At 32.4% G+C, this 16063-nt stretch overlaps 1 protein-coding gene across 4 annotated transcripts in view; it reads right to left on the bottom strand.

The window, feature by feature from the left end:
* Positions 1-1416: 1416 nt before the first annotated feature.
* Positions 1417-16063, bottom strand: part of CASC4 (cancer susceptibility 4) — an 81473-nt gene continuing 66826 nt past the window's right edge. For 2 of the 4 annotated variants that reach the window (XM_031952219.1, XM_031952220.1), the window contains exons 9-10: positions 8014-8181; positions 1417-1931 (exon numbers count right to left, since the gene is read on the bottom strand). In XM_031952219.1, coding sequence (XP_031808079.1) covers positions 1861-1931; positions 8014-8181 — 239 coding nt within the window. In that variant the 3' untranslated portion in view covers positions 1417-1860. The remainder of the gene's footprint in view (positions 1932-8013; positions 8182-16063) is intronic. The other 2 variants (XM_031952221.1, XM_031952222.1) reach the window with 1 other exon arrangement.

Here is a 16063-nt window from a genome sequence, read left to right as displayed (position 1 = left end):
AAACCAGCATTTCTAATAAAATCTGTAGAATGTCAATCTTAAGAGATATGTTTTTATAGTATTAAGAGAAATTATATCAATTGAATCTAGATTTCTAGGGTTACAAAAATTTTAGATTACTGGTAATTTAACTGTGTAAATAAGTAATGGCTACTAAGATGCCAAGGTGGTGACTGGTTTTAGACCAAAGAAACTAAGGCAAATGTTTTAAAATTCTCATAAGATTGTACAGTATTAGATATACAGTATTCCTAGAAGTCTTTTCAACCTCCTCCAATCCTACTGTTTCCTTAACAGTACTTAAATTGTTTTATAAATTATTTCTCTCCACATCAGGCTTGGTGACAAAAGAACCAATCTTGGGGTGGTGCAAAAAAAGCTTGTTCATTGTCTAAATTACAGTACCTTCTCCTGGTTTACAAAAAGATTGCCAAATAATCTGAAATAGCAATGAAATGAGTGAGTGATCCATTTATCTCTATTATTTGTGATTTAGACTTCAACCTGAGTACAGAAAGAGAAAAATATCTTTGTTTATGTGCTATTAACAGTAGCCCTTCTGAATAGCAGTTAGGGTTAACATTCTTAAATTCTCCTTTAAGTGAAAAGAACTATTTCTGCAAAATTTAAAAGTGCTTTAAACCAGATTATAAAAATTATCTAATTTACAAATTCTAGTGAGATAGAAAACCAACAATGTCAAATAAGTCAAATGTCTTAAGATATCTGCATTTCAATTGATTTTGAGAAACAGATTTAAATATTTATGAAACATATGGGTTTTTAACAATAACATTAAGCAATAGCAAATTATATATATATCTCAGACCTCTCTAATATAAACTTTTAAACTATTTGTAATAAAACAGGTGTAGACTTAATATATTTTTATTAACAGTTTGGACATTCATCAAAAATGTTTTAAAATTCCATATATATTTATTCTGATAAGGTATAGGAAAATACTGCATTGTGGAGAATTCTCTAAAACTATGTAGAGAGTTTGTGAAATACTGATTTCAGGTTTTCCATGAAGCCAATTTAGCTCTATCCAAGATCTGGCATTTAAATCATTACCCATATAAATATTACCATTCTTAAATGGAGATATGAAAAGTGTGATCATTGTTGCTTCTGGTTAAATAGCACTGGTTTTAAAAAAGTAAAAATACAGCCATGCAGTTTTTTTCCCCTTCCAAAATATTTTTGATTGATGAGATACAACTCATCAAAAGAACATGTATTTCTAGGTTATTCTTGCCTTTTGAAAGTTTGTCTTCAGAACACAAAACAGCACCCATGTAAAACAAAAGGGGATAGGGAGGTGATTTTTCATACATACCAATCTCTTATATTCCCCCTCTTACACTTAGGTGTCTAGGTGTCATTCTCCAAAGAACTCAAAATGAGCAGAGGGATGGAGCAGAACATGTATTAAACCAATTAAGAATAAATTTATGTATAAAAGAAAGCTTTCAGCTTGTTCCCACCATTTTGAATATGCTATGATCAACATATAAACTATACAACCATATTTTCAGTTTACCAATTTAAGGAAACAATTTAAACTAAAAATCGAAATAGATACATTAGCTTGCTTTAAATGCAAAAATTACAGTTTTTGTTTGCTTTGTTTATTGGTTCAACTACAAAAGAACCAAAAACATCTCTGGGTTTCATAATATGCAAAAGTTCAAATATATACATATGTACATTTTCTATTAAAGTTCTCTATTAAGTTTCTTCTAGTTGTTTCTTTATAGGTGATTTTAAAAATAAAAGTCAACAAACAAGGAAGCAGAAAAGGTTCCATTTTACAGCAATTCAGGGTTTTTTGCAGTTTTTCTTCCAGTACAGAATTTATAGGACATCATTGAAGTGTTGCTTCCCATAGTCTGCAGGGTCCATTTGAAGTTCACGTTCTTCATCATCTGTAAGTGAAATGTTTACATATCAAAAAATAGACTCTTCAAAAGAACACTGCATAAATTCACTTTTTAAGTCTCAGAACTCTTTTTTTCCCCACTCTGCTTAAGGATAACTGTCTCTGCTCAATTTTTTAAAAAATTAAGATAGATATACGATTTTACATCACTTCCTTCCCCATAAGAAAATGACAGTGGGATAAAGGCAATGAGACACTTATATTTTCCACCATAAACTCATAGCCTTGATTTAATTTTTCAAATATAGGTAACTGATATTTTATGTTTGGTTTTAAAAGGTTGCAACAGAAGTCATCTAAAAACATTTTACAGTAAAATCTCACCTGAAACCTTTGGAGGATAGGTAGTTCTAGGTAAGTAACTTTTATAGTTAGTTGAAGATGTACTCTCTATACACCAAAATATCTTTTATTTTGACTATTTTGCATAGAAATCTTTTAAATTACATTTTCATGCTATATCCAAAACAATTTTTTCTCATTGACTAAGGGACATTATTGTGAATAGATATCAGTTGCCATCATATGCAGCAATATATTGATGCTGTTGAGCCCTAATGGAGGGAGACGGGGGTAGGATTATTAATGTGTATTTGGAAAGGACTGCATAAATTATCTAGTCCAATATCCTAAGTTTTACAGATGAGGGAAATAAAGCATAGATAGGGTAGGTGACATGGCTTAAAGGAACAAAGCTAAGATTCAAACCCAAGTCTCCTGACTATTTCCAGAGCTGTTCCACTGTACTATATTGCCTTACCTGAAACGAAATATTATAGAATAAGTTCACAACCTGGAATAGAAATTTCTAAGAGATATACCATTGTTTCTCTCTATGATAGACCTACCCAAACTGAACATAGACTGGTGGTTATCTTTTAAAGCCAAAAAAAAATACACAAACTAGATACAGTAAACTTCATTTTTGCAAAGAAAAAGTCTATTAAAAAATCTCAATGATATGAAGTTGACACTTGCAGGAAAGAAAACAATTAGAAAGCTATCCACATCTGACTGAAATATTTTGTATTATCTCAATTCCCTTTGCAGCACAAAGTGAAATACTTTTAAGTATAAAGTATGGGGTACCTTCAGGAAGTTGATAATTTTTTTTTTTTTTTTGCTACACAGATTAAATACAGTATACTTCATTTCTGCAAAGAAAAAGTCTATTAAAAAATCTCAATGATATGAAGTGACACTTGCAGGAAAGAAAACAATTAGAAAGCTATTCATATCTGACTGAAATATTTTGTATTGTCTCAATTCCCTTTGCATCACAAAGTGAAATACTTTTAAGTATTAAGTATGGGGTACCTTCAGGATCCTGTTGATAATTTTTTTTTTTTTTTTTTTTTTTTTTTTTTTTGCTAAGTGACTTGCTCAGGGTTACACAGCTAGGAAGTGTTAAGTATCTGAGGCCAGATTTGAATTCAGGTCCTCCTGACTTCAGGGCTGGTACTCTATCCACTGTGCTACCTCGCTGCCCCCATATTGATAAATTTTAAAGAAGTGTCTCAAAAAAAAAAAAAAAAAAAGGTACCTACAATGCATTTTAAAGTTTAATCTGCATCATTAGCATTTTTTCCTTCACTGTTTTAAGTCCAGTCAATCAATAAAACTGAAAATCAGGTCCTGACTTATGTTTGCAGATTCCTGAAGTATAAATGCTCACACTAAAACTTTAAGCACTTCTCAGAGCCAGCTTAAGCTAGTTTTAGCACTCTTCTCGCTACCTCCCATTAAGAGGGGAGGGGGTGTCTACAAATGTCAATAATTTTTTTTCTAGGCTAAAAGTACAATGGTTTTCCTTCATTTTCCTTTTCAAGAGTACAGGCTAACCTATATTACCGCTTTCCAAAGTTATGCAAACCTGGGTATCATACACTTCTATTAACTGTTTCTTTTTTGCATAGTTATTTCTATTTTAGACTATCAATTGAGGTGGACAACTCCATACAATTACTGATGGAAGTTATTTTGATTAAATAATCCCCTGTAAATATATATTTAATGAACTGAATGAAAACAAAAGATACATCCAGCACTTAGTGTGAAAAACCATGAAAAATGTTTGAGGGCCATTTGTTCTTAGTCTTAGAGCATTTTGTTACAAGTTTTGTTTTAAATGATGCTGGAATCAGTTTAGAGGAAAGTAAATGAAATCCCATGTAGGACTGTTTATATCACAGAAAGATAATGAATACAATACATTATGAATAATTATTCTTATTCTGTAGTAGAAAAAAACATTGTGCATTAAATGTGCATTAAATAAAATCAGTTTTTCCAGGGAAAGGCTCTTTGTTTGGTCTCTGACTTAGAAACACCTAGTTTATGAATGACTTACACACAAACTGTTACCAGTCAGTTATAAAGATTTAGTTTCCCCTGGAAAACTAGCTATTGGAATTAGAGCTCTAAGCCCTGGGAGCTAAAGTCCAGTAGTGGCTGGAGCAGTGAGGGATACAGTGTTGTTGTCTCTTTTGTCAGGGGCTCTAGATTTGGTACTGGCTTGGATGGAGGGAGTTCTATCTACAGGTTTAGGGTGAGAAGAGTTGTTCCCAATAGTGGTTGTGGTGGTATTTCTGCTTATGGAAACTTAATGAAAGTTCAGTTCCTACTACTGGTGCTCTTGGTATATCTTGGATTAGAATCTGCAACTTTTAAAAAACAGAATCAGTTATTGATGATAATAGTATGTACCATTTATGTAATGCTTTAAGGTCTGCAAAGTGTTTCATAAATATTATCTCATTATAACTTCATAGCAATCCTAGGAGACAAGTGCCATTATTCATTTACAGATGAGGAAACTGAGATAAGTTTGAAAGTTTAGTGACATGCCAAGGCTCACACAGCTATTAAGTGTCTGAAACTAGATTTGAATTCAGGTTTTCTTGTTTCCAGGTCCTGTGCTTTATCCATTATATCACCTAGCTGCCTTAATAATGGTTAGATTCCTATGCATTATTAATATTATAATTCAGCTACTTTACAGGTCAAGTAGGCCTTTATCACCTGACTTTGAAACCTAAATATCATTTATAAAATGGTTTCTACTGGAAAACATAGGATGATATATTTAGAGTGGAAATGGAACTAAGAGTTTAGCTTTTCCAGCATTATCACTTTACAGATATGGAAACTGAGACTAGAAAGAGAAATAAATGTCAGAACCAAATTCAAACTTAAGTCTTCAAATTGCAAAGTTCTTTTCAACCCCAGAAACACAAAAGATTTCACATACACACACAGGCACCCATACCTAAATCCACATATCCTATTTCTCTTCATAAAGGATGTCACAAAAGCTATTAGAAATCAGTTATTCCCCACTTTTGAAAAATCACTGTTAAATTTAGCCCTAATACTAGATAAGTAGACTACAGCTTTATGTCACAACTTTCCATGCATGCCTATGTTGTATGTGGTTTATGACCTTTGACATGTATTGTGATTAAGAATATGGATCTCCTTTTCAACATTCATTATAATAACTTTTAAGAAATTTGTACATATTTGTGTACAAGCCACATTTTTATGATAGCCAAGCCATAGGAACTTACCTGTTCTTGTAACAGTGACTTTAGAAAGTTCCATCAATTACTCAAAATTATATCTAAAGAAAGATTGTACCTTACAGTTATGTGATGGCAAATGATCCCACTATTCCAAAATATTACTTCTGCCATCTTGAAAATTATGGCATTACCAGCTGTGACTTTCTTTGGCATTTTACTATTTCATACTGTCAAAACCACCTGCCCATAAGAAATCTGCCACAAATAGCATAGTCTTCATCTATCCAACCCTGATTCTTCTTGAGTGTAACTGATATCTTAAAGTTTAGTTCTAAATCCAAAAGAACATTATTTTACTCAAAATTTAAGAGAATAAAGTTTTATGTGATTAGAATAGCAAAAAACTTTTTTTTTTTTTTTCAAATTTATTCAATTCCAAATGAAATTGCCACTTAGGAGTACATGACTGATTATCTTATGCCTGAGCTGTCTTCTGCTTAGTGTGATTTTAAAACTCTGAAATTTTATTTTCTGTTCACAATTACACTGTTGGGGTAATATTAGAGGTCCTCTTAAAAATGAAATAACCCTTAAAAGATAGTATTTTAGATTATGAACATCTGTCAATGAATTTTGCAGCTGTTATTATCTTCAGGTGATAGAAGAGAGACATTTACATGAGAACTGAGCATTTGAATAGTACGGGTACACTTAATGGGGGGGTGAGAGGGAACAGAATGGGTCTATTTCTTAATTTTGTCTAGATCCAGCTTTGAATGAGTATACTATTAAGCTGAAAATTCTTTGGAAAAGTCACTGGGTTTCAGAAAGGTAGCACAGACTTAAAAAACAAATTGTCACTTATAGATGGAACTGAATAATGGATCTAGACAAAACTCCAAAATTACTTTAGACTATGAAAAAAATATGAAAGCTTTTCAGGAACAAAGCTATAAATAGAACTAAATATAAACAATTAAGTTAACGAAGGCAGGAGTTAATGGGACATTCAACCAGCTCACAGTTAAAAGCATAAACCTCAATGAAAGAGGAAAAAGATATGTCAGTCAACAACATTTATTTAGTTCTGCTTAGGGGAAGTAAGTGAAGATTAGAGAAAAAGGAAAAAAAAAAAAAGGAAAAAAAAATGAATTCCTGCCCTCTAGCAGCTTATAATCTAAGTGGGTAGGCATGCAAGAAAAATCTTTGACAATTACAAAACACAAATAACTTCAAAATAATATGATGCAACGAAAGTAAAACAAGGCTGAAGATACAGAATAAAAATGGTCAGTGGCATGAAGTTAATTAAGGCAGCTTTTCTGGAGGAAATGATTATAATAAAGATAGGGAGGTAGAAAGAGAATTATAGCTACTGTAATGAGACAAAGGAAATTTATTCCCATAAGGAGTCTATTTTTATGCCTCTTTCAAATTAATTTAACAACCATGCATCAAAGATTTTACTCTTAGAAAGCTATGGTCACAAGCATAAGCCTATGTGAAATTTGGTGGCTCAAACTTTTTTTTCTGTGAATTGTGCAATACTTTTAAAACCAAATATATTTTCCTTTAAATTTCACAGCACATTTTAAAGTTGAAACTTTAAGTACAATAATGGCAGCAAGGGAGAAATCAAGAGCAAGTTAAACTTACAATCACAAAATTATAATTTCCCATGTATCAGTATTATAAGATACAATAAATAAATTACACATATGCCATTTATTTTCATAATCAACTTTTGTTGAAAAGAAAAGAGTTCCACTGGAAAGCTACACTAAATTACATATCAAATGCCAGAAACCAGCCCAGGCAAAATGGCCACCAAATGACATTCCCTGAGATACATGCAGTATTAAAACATAAAAGGGCACCATGCTCCCTGGCAATTTCTGAACTTTCATTAATTTAAAAGCCCAGAAGTAACACTTAACAAGGAAAATCTGTTGAATCTGCATATTACACCAAAAATTTGCTAATTTTAGTGAACTGATGAGTATAACTGTTTAAATCTAAGGGAAAGAAGCCAAATATTCTCTTATTGTTTAACAAGTATAACTAAATAGATCTTCAGTGGAAAAGTGACCCATTTCCTTTTGTGTCAAAAATCCCTGTAGTCCAAGGATTAGTTTAGGTATTATTTACAAATAGGTCAAATATGCATTTTCAGCATTAGAATCCCCAAAAGAAGGGTGTTGTGTGTGTGTGTGTGTGTGTTTATTTGCCTTAATAAAGTCTAGAGGCATGTGAAAGAACATTAATTCCTATTCAAAGCTTTTGAAGATTTTAAAGTTCCAAACTAACAAGATCATGAAGACATTTAAGGCTATAAGTCAAAATAACAAGTTCTAAAAATAATTTCAGAATCCAAAACTACATCAAAACATTTAAAACAAAAACTGAACTGGAAAATTATACAAGCCACCTTTGTATTAAGGCAGTTTTGCTAATAAATGGGAAAAAAAATTCTACACAAATTCAACTAGTAAGCCAAAGAGGTGGGTTTCACTGTCACAGCATGGAGGTCAGGCCCACGCTCACCTTGGACGTCTTCTTCTCCACCATCACCATCTTCTTCCTCATTGTAAGCCAGCTCAGCCTGCTTGTCTGCCTCATACTCACCTACGTTACCATCATCCCCATTATAATCCGCCAATTTAGAGCCATGCTGCGGATCAACAGGGGATTCATTTTCATCAAAGAACCGGCCTGTGAAGTAGGCAGAGGATTAAGTCAGAAGCAAAGAGAAAAGAAAGAAAGGAACCTACATTGAAAGCCAAGGAGAGGATATGCTAATAAATACTGGCAACTTTAGGGTGCTGGTTGGAAAAGACTATTTTGTGAAGGCAATCGGAATTTCTTAATTTTACTTTAGTGCTCGGTTACTTGATACTACTTTAAACCAAATAGCACCATTCATTTTTAAGTTTGACGGCTTTCTTTAAAATTGAAAGTTCTTCTAGCAAAACTTGGTTACTTTATCACTTTTGATAAAACTAAAATTATAAGGAAAATTGCGTATGGTCATTATTTTGTTATTAGAGCAATAGTTGCATATTTTCCCTTTTCTATTGCTTTTAGATAGTTTAAATTAGTTCTAATTTTCAAAGTGTACCTTTTTCCTCCCTGGTATTATAGATTAGGTTAGTTTGTTTTGGAATACCAAGAAATTTTATTTGAAAATGGAAACAAAACATTTTGAATTTGGACATGAAAAAGTCTAGAAGGTATACATATTGATCTTGTCCAGAAAAAGTAATACCACTTTATGAATCACTCAGAGACAAGTGCAGTTTTTTTTTTTATTAGATATAATGAAAATCCATTGAAGGGAGCTACTTAACTGATAATGAAAAGACAATAATACTAGGTATATCAAAAATATATGGCTGATTCAATATATATTGAGATCAACATCAAATCAAATTAGAGGGCATTAAAATTATTTCTTGGTCTAAATACCAATTAAAAGTATAAATGAGACTAAGGACTTTTTTTTTTTAAGAGAAGTGTATTTGTATTGTTTCTGTGCTTTGTGTTTTCTCTCAAAATGCTTTCTGATTAATTTGGAAAAAAAAAGTTTAAACTTTATTTCAATTTAAATGTTGCCTTAAAAAGTGGCAAAGAAACAAAGCCATACAAGGTTGCAGAAAAGTGTAATTCATTATAAACTAAGTTTTCTTACTAGATATATGATTTATTTGCTAACATGAAACTAAAAAAAAAAGGTTTAGTATATCAAATTTACACCATGTAATTATTTAGGGTTATAAAAACTGTGTTTGGAGAGAGTAACAATGCATTAGGGCCAATATACATTGAAATCATCACTAAGAAAGGTAAAGCAAAAATGGAAAAAAATTGGTGACCTCAGATTACATTTTATAGCTAGTTCATCAGCTCATCTGTATTTCTAGTTTCTGGATAAGAGAAGATAAAACCAGTAAAAATAAACAGTAAAAAAAAAAAAATTTCTAAGGAAAAAAGACATGAGAAGATGAAGTCAATTTGGAGCCTCCCCTCCAAAAAAAGATGACACACAGAAAATAGAGTGAATAAGTAACTGAATAAAAAGAGAGAATTAAGAAATATGACAAGATTCAGACAGCCCACTTTCAAGAAATCCAGAGATTTCTTCACAACAGCAACAATATTTTTGGCAGTACTGACTGTTCCTTTTCCCAAGAGTTACATAAATGGTACAAATGCAAGCAGTAAAAATGATAATATTTCTAAAAAGAACCAACTATATATTTGCTTTTTTTCAACATGCAACATTTAAAATTGTTAAAACAAAGTAAGCAATATTCTTAAATCCTGTTATAGAATTAGCAATTCCTTATGTGCTTTAAGTAACTAATGTGGTAGTGCTTAGATGCAAACAACTCTTTATGCATTCTTGTTACTAAAATTTGGTCAGTTCCTCAGAGTCATTTACTCGGAGTAATTGTTCTAAGAATGCTTTGTCCAAATTTATGAAAAGGAGAAAACTAAGAAAAGCAGAAAATTAAGTAACAGAATCACAAAATAAAACCATATTAATACTACCAGAAATAGTATGTCCACTAAAGAAAGCACAGATCAAATTAGGAACAATTGAGATGTCTTAGACAACCTGAAAGCTGAGGTTTTAAATAAATACATTTAATTAGCCTGGATTCATTCATAAATTTGAAAACACTATTCTAAGGTGATTCTAATAGGTAACTTAAAAGCTAACAAATATAGAAGATAATACATTATTTAAAAAGATGGTAACATGAAGTCCCTTTGCTAAGAACTAATTAGTGCTAAGATATATTCAAGCTTTTCATTTTTGAACAGTTAGCTTTAAAATTATGAAATTTGTATTTTTTTTCCCTGAGATAATTGAGGTTAAGTGATTTGCCCAGGGTCACACAGCTAGGAAGTGTTAAGTGTCTGAGACCAGATTTGAACTTGGGACCTCCTGTCTTCAGGGCTGGTACTCTGCACTACCTAGCTGCCCCTGACATTTGTCTTAAAGGAAACATAATTCCTTTTATTACTCCCAAGCAGGATATTAAGCTTAAAATATTGTTTTGCTGGAATTAAGGACATAAATGCTGAGAATAGAGTTGTATGGCATTTTTTTATTTGGGAATAATAATAATTCTTACAAAAGAGTTTTATATTAAATATCTCATTTTTTATCTTCATAAAAATTCTATGGGGTAAGAATCACAAATATTATCCCTATTTTTACAGATAAGGATAAAGAGGATCAGAAATGTCAAATGTCTTGCTCCTGTTAGAGGTAAGATTTGAACCTAAACTTCAACTGACTCCAAATCCCAGTGTTTCCTCTCTATTTGCTTTCTTCATATTAGTTCTTTTTCTCCACCACACTTGCTAATTTACTAATATGAAATTTTATTAATATTTACTAATTTACTTATATGAAATTTGTGATGAGAATTTACTAGAATCCCATATTGCTTAAGTATGGGTTGTTACTGTCAGATGTGTCACTAAATGGTTTGTCTACTTAGTGGAGAATGGAAGGAGGTATACTAAATAAGTAGGTAAATTCGACCCTTTTATGAGAGAGAAAAAATGACCCTGCTTGTCTTAGCCTACTATTTTATTTAATTTGCATGCTAGAGGTAGAATTCTTAACCCAATATGAAATAGAAATGACCATGACATATAAAAATAATTTTACCTATTTAATTGAAAAGTTTTTGTATGAAAAAATACAGTGTAGCTAGAAGAAAGGAAGCTTTGGATAGGAAAAATCTTTGTTGCAAATATAAAGGTCTCATATCCAAAATATGTAGGAGATTTACATAAATATATATCAGAAAAGCCATTCCCCAAGAAATAGGTTATCAAAATATATGAAGAGGAAATTTTCAAAAGAAGGAATACAAACTATCAACAACCATAAAAATGCCTGAAATCATTAAAAAAAAATTAAAATTGCAAACCAAAACACCTAAGGTTTTACCTCATAACCATCACATTTACAAAAATGACATAGGAAACCTAGGTGATATAATTACAAAAGATGTCAAAAAATTTATCGTTTAACAAATATATATCTATAAAGCACTTTACATACTTTCATTTGATCTTTAAAACAATCCTGTGACAAATATTATTTTTAATCCCCATTTTATAAGGAAACAAAGGCTAAGTAAGGTAGGTTGAAGGACCCACCCAGGGTCACACAGCTAATAGTTACCTGAGGTAGCATTCAAATTCTAATGTTCTGAATCAAATTCTAGCACTCTATTTATACCATGCTATCCAAATGTCACCATATCTCCCTCCTTTTTACTTAGGTGATAACACTGAAGAATAGTCAGAAATCTACCAGCAACAGTATAATTTGTCATATATTTTTATCAATACCACCATACCATAAATCATACCTTGATTCATTTTAAAATAGCCTTTAAAGCATTATGAGTTTTTAATGCTATCAAAGAATCTTCTAATTTGTTTTAAGTAATTAAGTTTCTTTTCTAAGACCGCTTAATGTGCAGTCTCTGTAAAGAAAGGGAAAGCAGTGTATAAAGTAATATATTATAAACAAAAAAGATCAAATAAAGCAAAATATATATATATTCCTTTATGAGGGTTACGTAACCCTCATAAAGGAAGACAAAGTAACTCTCTCTCTTTTAAGCCATATGAACTAAACTTAAATTCCTTATTTAATAATAAAAAAATAAAATTCACTGCCTGCCCTGTCAAGGATTTCCAGTGGTTCCCTGTCATCAACAGTATTAAATATACATTCCTTTGTTTGATAGTCAAAGCTTTTCAAAGCCTGGCTCCTTCCTACCTTTCCAGTTTTCTCCCACTCCCTTCTCTTCCAGGCACTAGATAGCCAGCCATACTGGTCTATTTGCAGGTTCCTCAAACACAACAAACCCTCCGTCTCCCATAGCTGTACCTTTGTATCAACCAACCGTACAAGAAGGAATCCTCTTTCACCTCTTCCACTTAGTTTCTCCAACTTTCTTTAAAATTCAGGTCAGATCCACCTCTCCAGGAGTTTGTTCCCTTTCCCCCCAGCTGCTAATACTTTTCTATCTCCCACCTCCTTCCATCTATTCCATATAGATTTTGAGTGTATCTAGTAGTTTATATGTTATCTCCCACATTAGAATTAAGCTCTTTGAAGGGAAAGGACTGTTTTTTGCCTTTGTATTCTTTGTAGTTATCATAGCACCTGGCACATACTAAGATCTTAATAAATGTTGTCTTGCTTTATGAACTTCCAACTGCCATTGAGTAGCACATTGGAAACATCATAGAATAAAATATATGAAGCATGTACATTTTGACCCCTCTCATTTCTCAGAGGAAAGGAAGCCTAAATGTTATTCATTATAGAAGTAATTAAATATAGATAGATATGAGAGAGTAAGAGACCCACAATAATATCCTCGCTCTGCTTCTTACCACTTGTGTGATCTTTGGCAAATCACTGAGTAGGTGAGATTAGACCTCATGCTTTGAATGTATGACTCTGTGATCTCATCTACCCTAAAGCACAGAACCCAAAGGCAACATCACAGCATTAGTATATTAGAATAATACCATGAAAACATGAGCAGAATACAATTCACCATAAAACATATTTTAATTTTCACCTGACTTTTTGCTAGTCATTATTTAAAATGTTAGAAGTCCTAACAGACATCTAATTTAAATTAGGAGATAAAATGTTGTTGATGGAAAGACAGAAGAGAAATACAAAAAAATTCATTTTAAAAAATGAAAGGATTATGACAAATTTGTCATTATCAAATTTCTCAAACATAAAAAGCTATTGTAGCCTATGAGAGAAAAAAAATTTCAAAGACTATTTCAGCATCATAATACAGCCTAAACTTTTAAAAATCACTAAATGAATCATTTCACTGCTCCATTAACTTGGGACGTTTATACTGTTCGGTTTTCCAACTATACTGCTATTTATAATATCTATTTTTAAAATCTATTTTTAAAAATTATGTCATTCTATTTAAAGTATCACCACCACTTACTATAATCACAATAATGAGTTGTTCTCTGAATGGGCATATTAAAATAAGTCCAGAGATAAGAATCTTTGTTGTAATGATTAATATATCAAATGAAATTTCATACTTTAAATACACATTATACACAGGATAATTTATTATTAAACTAAAAGCCAACATTATTCAAATACGAAATGTACACTTGACAAAAATACTTTTATTATGAAGAACTCACACAGGGCGAGTGCTCATAAGATGTTCAAAAAAAGTGATACAAGTACACCCTCAAGGTATCTCTTAAAAACTTTAGAATTGATTTTTATGACATGAGAGATACTGGCACAAGACTGCCTAGCATGGTGTGCCCTCATCAGAGAAGGGTGCTGTACTCTATGAGCAAAGCAGAATTCAAGCAGCTCAGAAGAAATGAAGGAGTTAGAGAATCCACCTTCAAATGTTCATAGGGACTATTTGTATCTGACCTGTGGCAGAGCATTTTGAGCTTGTATTGGTCTGATCAGCCACAGTCAGACCCACTAACTTGATTTTTAACAATGATATCATTTTGATTCTCTTTGAGAAGGATAAAAACCAACTAGATCTTTTTCAGATTACAAAAGGGGAACACTAATTAAGTGTTAGTATCCTACTAGTCAAATTAAAGGATACATTCCTCCACTAATATGTTGTTGGTGTAGCTGTGAACTGATCCAATCATTCTGGAGAGAAATATGGAACTATGCCCAAAGGGTTATCAAACTGTGCATATCCTTTGATCCCACTAGAGAGTAGTGTCTCTAGTGGATCTATATGCCAAAGAGAAAAAAGAAGGGGAAAGGGACCCACATATGTGAAAATGTTTGCAGCAGCCCTTTTTGTAGTGGTAAGAAACTGGAAATTGAATGGATGCCCATCACTTAGAGAATGGTGGGATAAGTTATGGTATATGAATGAAATGGAATATTATTGTTCTATAAGAGATCAGCAAGATGATTTCAGAGAGGCCTGGAGATATTTACATGAATTGTTGCTGAATGAAGCGAATAGAACCAGGAGAATATTGTACACAGAAAAATTTGGAACACAAGGTTTTGCAAGGGTGAATGTTGAAAATCGTCTTTACATATATTTTGAAAATAAAAAGCTATTTTTTTTAAAGGACACATTCCTCGTTTTTAATAAATAATGAATCTGCTTTCATTCAGGAAATATTTCTTGAGGTGGGGAGAGATATTATGTGGGTGTTTGTAGAGAAATCTGTTAAATCTCAAAACATTAAATATTTTAAAAAATGAAAGTAAGATTATTTATAAATGAGAATTCAGAAATAAATCAACCAACTCAGTATAACCTATTCTTGCCACACACTGCATCAGCCATGCATAGTTGTTGAATAGTAGTTAATTAAATTAGTATGACTCTAGAAATATTATAAAGCAGCACCAATAGTAGCTAGGGTAATTTCTATTGTTCAGTGATATATAAATTCTTTTGAGCATGCACTTTATTAGAAAATAAATGTTAAAGTCTTCTTTTTAAGCCTTCCTTATAGATGAGAAAACTAGACAAAATAGTAAATTGACTTGCCCAAGGTCAGACAGCTATAGGAATCTGAGGCTAGAATTGAACTCCTGTCTTTCTGACAATAGACTCAGGGCTCTCTCTACTGTATCACCTACTCACCAGCCCAATAGGAGGCAAATAGAGAAATAGGGAAGTTCAGAGATAGACTGGGGTTGTGGAGAGGAGATAACTCTAGATCACAATTCTTTCAAGTCTGTTTGATCAGTGTGATTCTCTGTCCCACTAAAAACAAAAAGAAAGGGAAGTGGGCGATGGGGGTGAATTGTCTCTTGGCATCAACCCATTGCTGAGTAGCTTTTAGTTTGGGTTATAATTGCCACACTTGGGCAGTGAAGGTGGGGCTGGGAGGGTAGGGCTGGAGAAGGCCAAAAAATACTGTGGGAGGAGTGAGGAAGGAAGGGGAGAATGCTGAGAAATAAGGCTAAGTGTGATTTTGCTGGAGTCAAGCACCTAGGGGAACTTTCTTCTCATCTTTTGACTGGTTAATCGCATATCCCTTGGGGTCTACCACTAGCCTGAGATGACAACCTTGGCCTTAACTTGAGATGATACTGGAATATTGTATTTACTGGTCTTAAACACTTCCTATTTTGTGAGTCAATAGGATTGTGCACCTCTGCTTTCATTTGTGCCTAATTGCATACATTTGTGGTTTTACTAAAAAGGTTTTACTGTAAAGAGGGTGTTAAGAGGCTTTAACTGTCCCATCCCCATATTTTAAATGGAAGATAATAACATCCCTATCCTCCATGATCAAATTTGTCCTTCCTATCTCCACTTATATTTCCAACTTAAGAAGGATAAAATATGGACATCATTGTTACAAATCATTGCCCCATCTCTGAATTCTCCATTATAATTTATTTTTTTCCTTCAATAGTCTAAGCTTTTCACCTTTTATAACCCTCTCTCCCCATTTTGAGCTAATGAATGTTTTCGATTTCTAACCCATCTACTTCATTAGTCTTCCTACTGTACTAGACTTTGGTCATTAGCACCAGCCTGCTTAA

This window comes from Sarcophilus harrisii, chromosome 2 (assembly GCF_902635505.1).
Source record: "Sarcophilus harrisii chromosome 2, mSarHar1.11, whole genome shotgun sequence".
NCBI lineage: Eukaryota > Metazoa > Chordata > Mammalia > Dasyuromorphia > Dasyuridae > Sarcophilus > Sarcophilus harrisii.
This window is presented reverse-complemented; position numbering and strand designations above follow the sequence as displayed.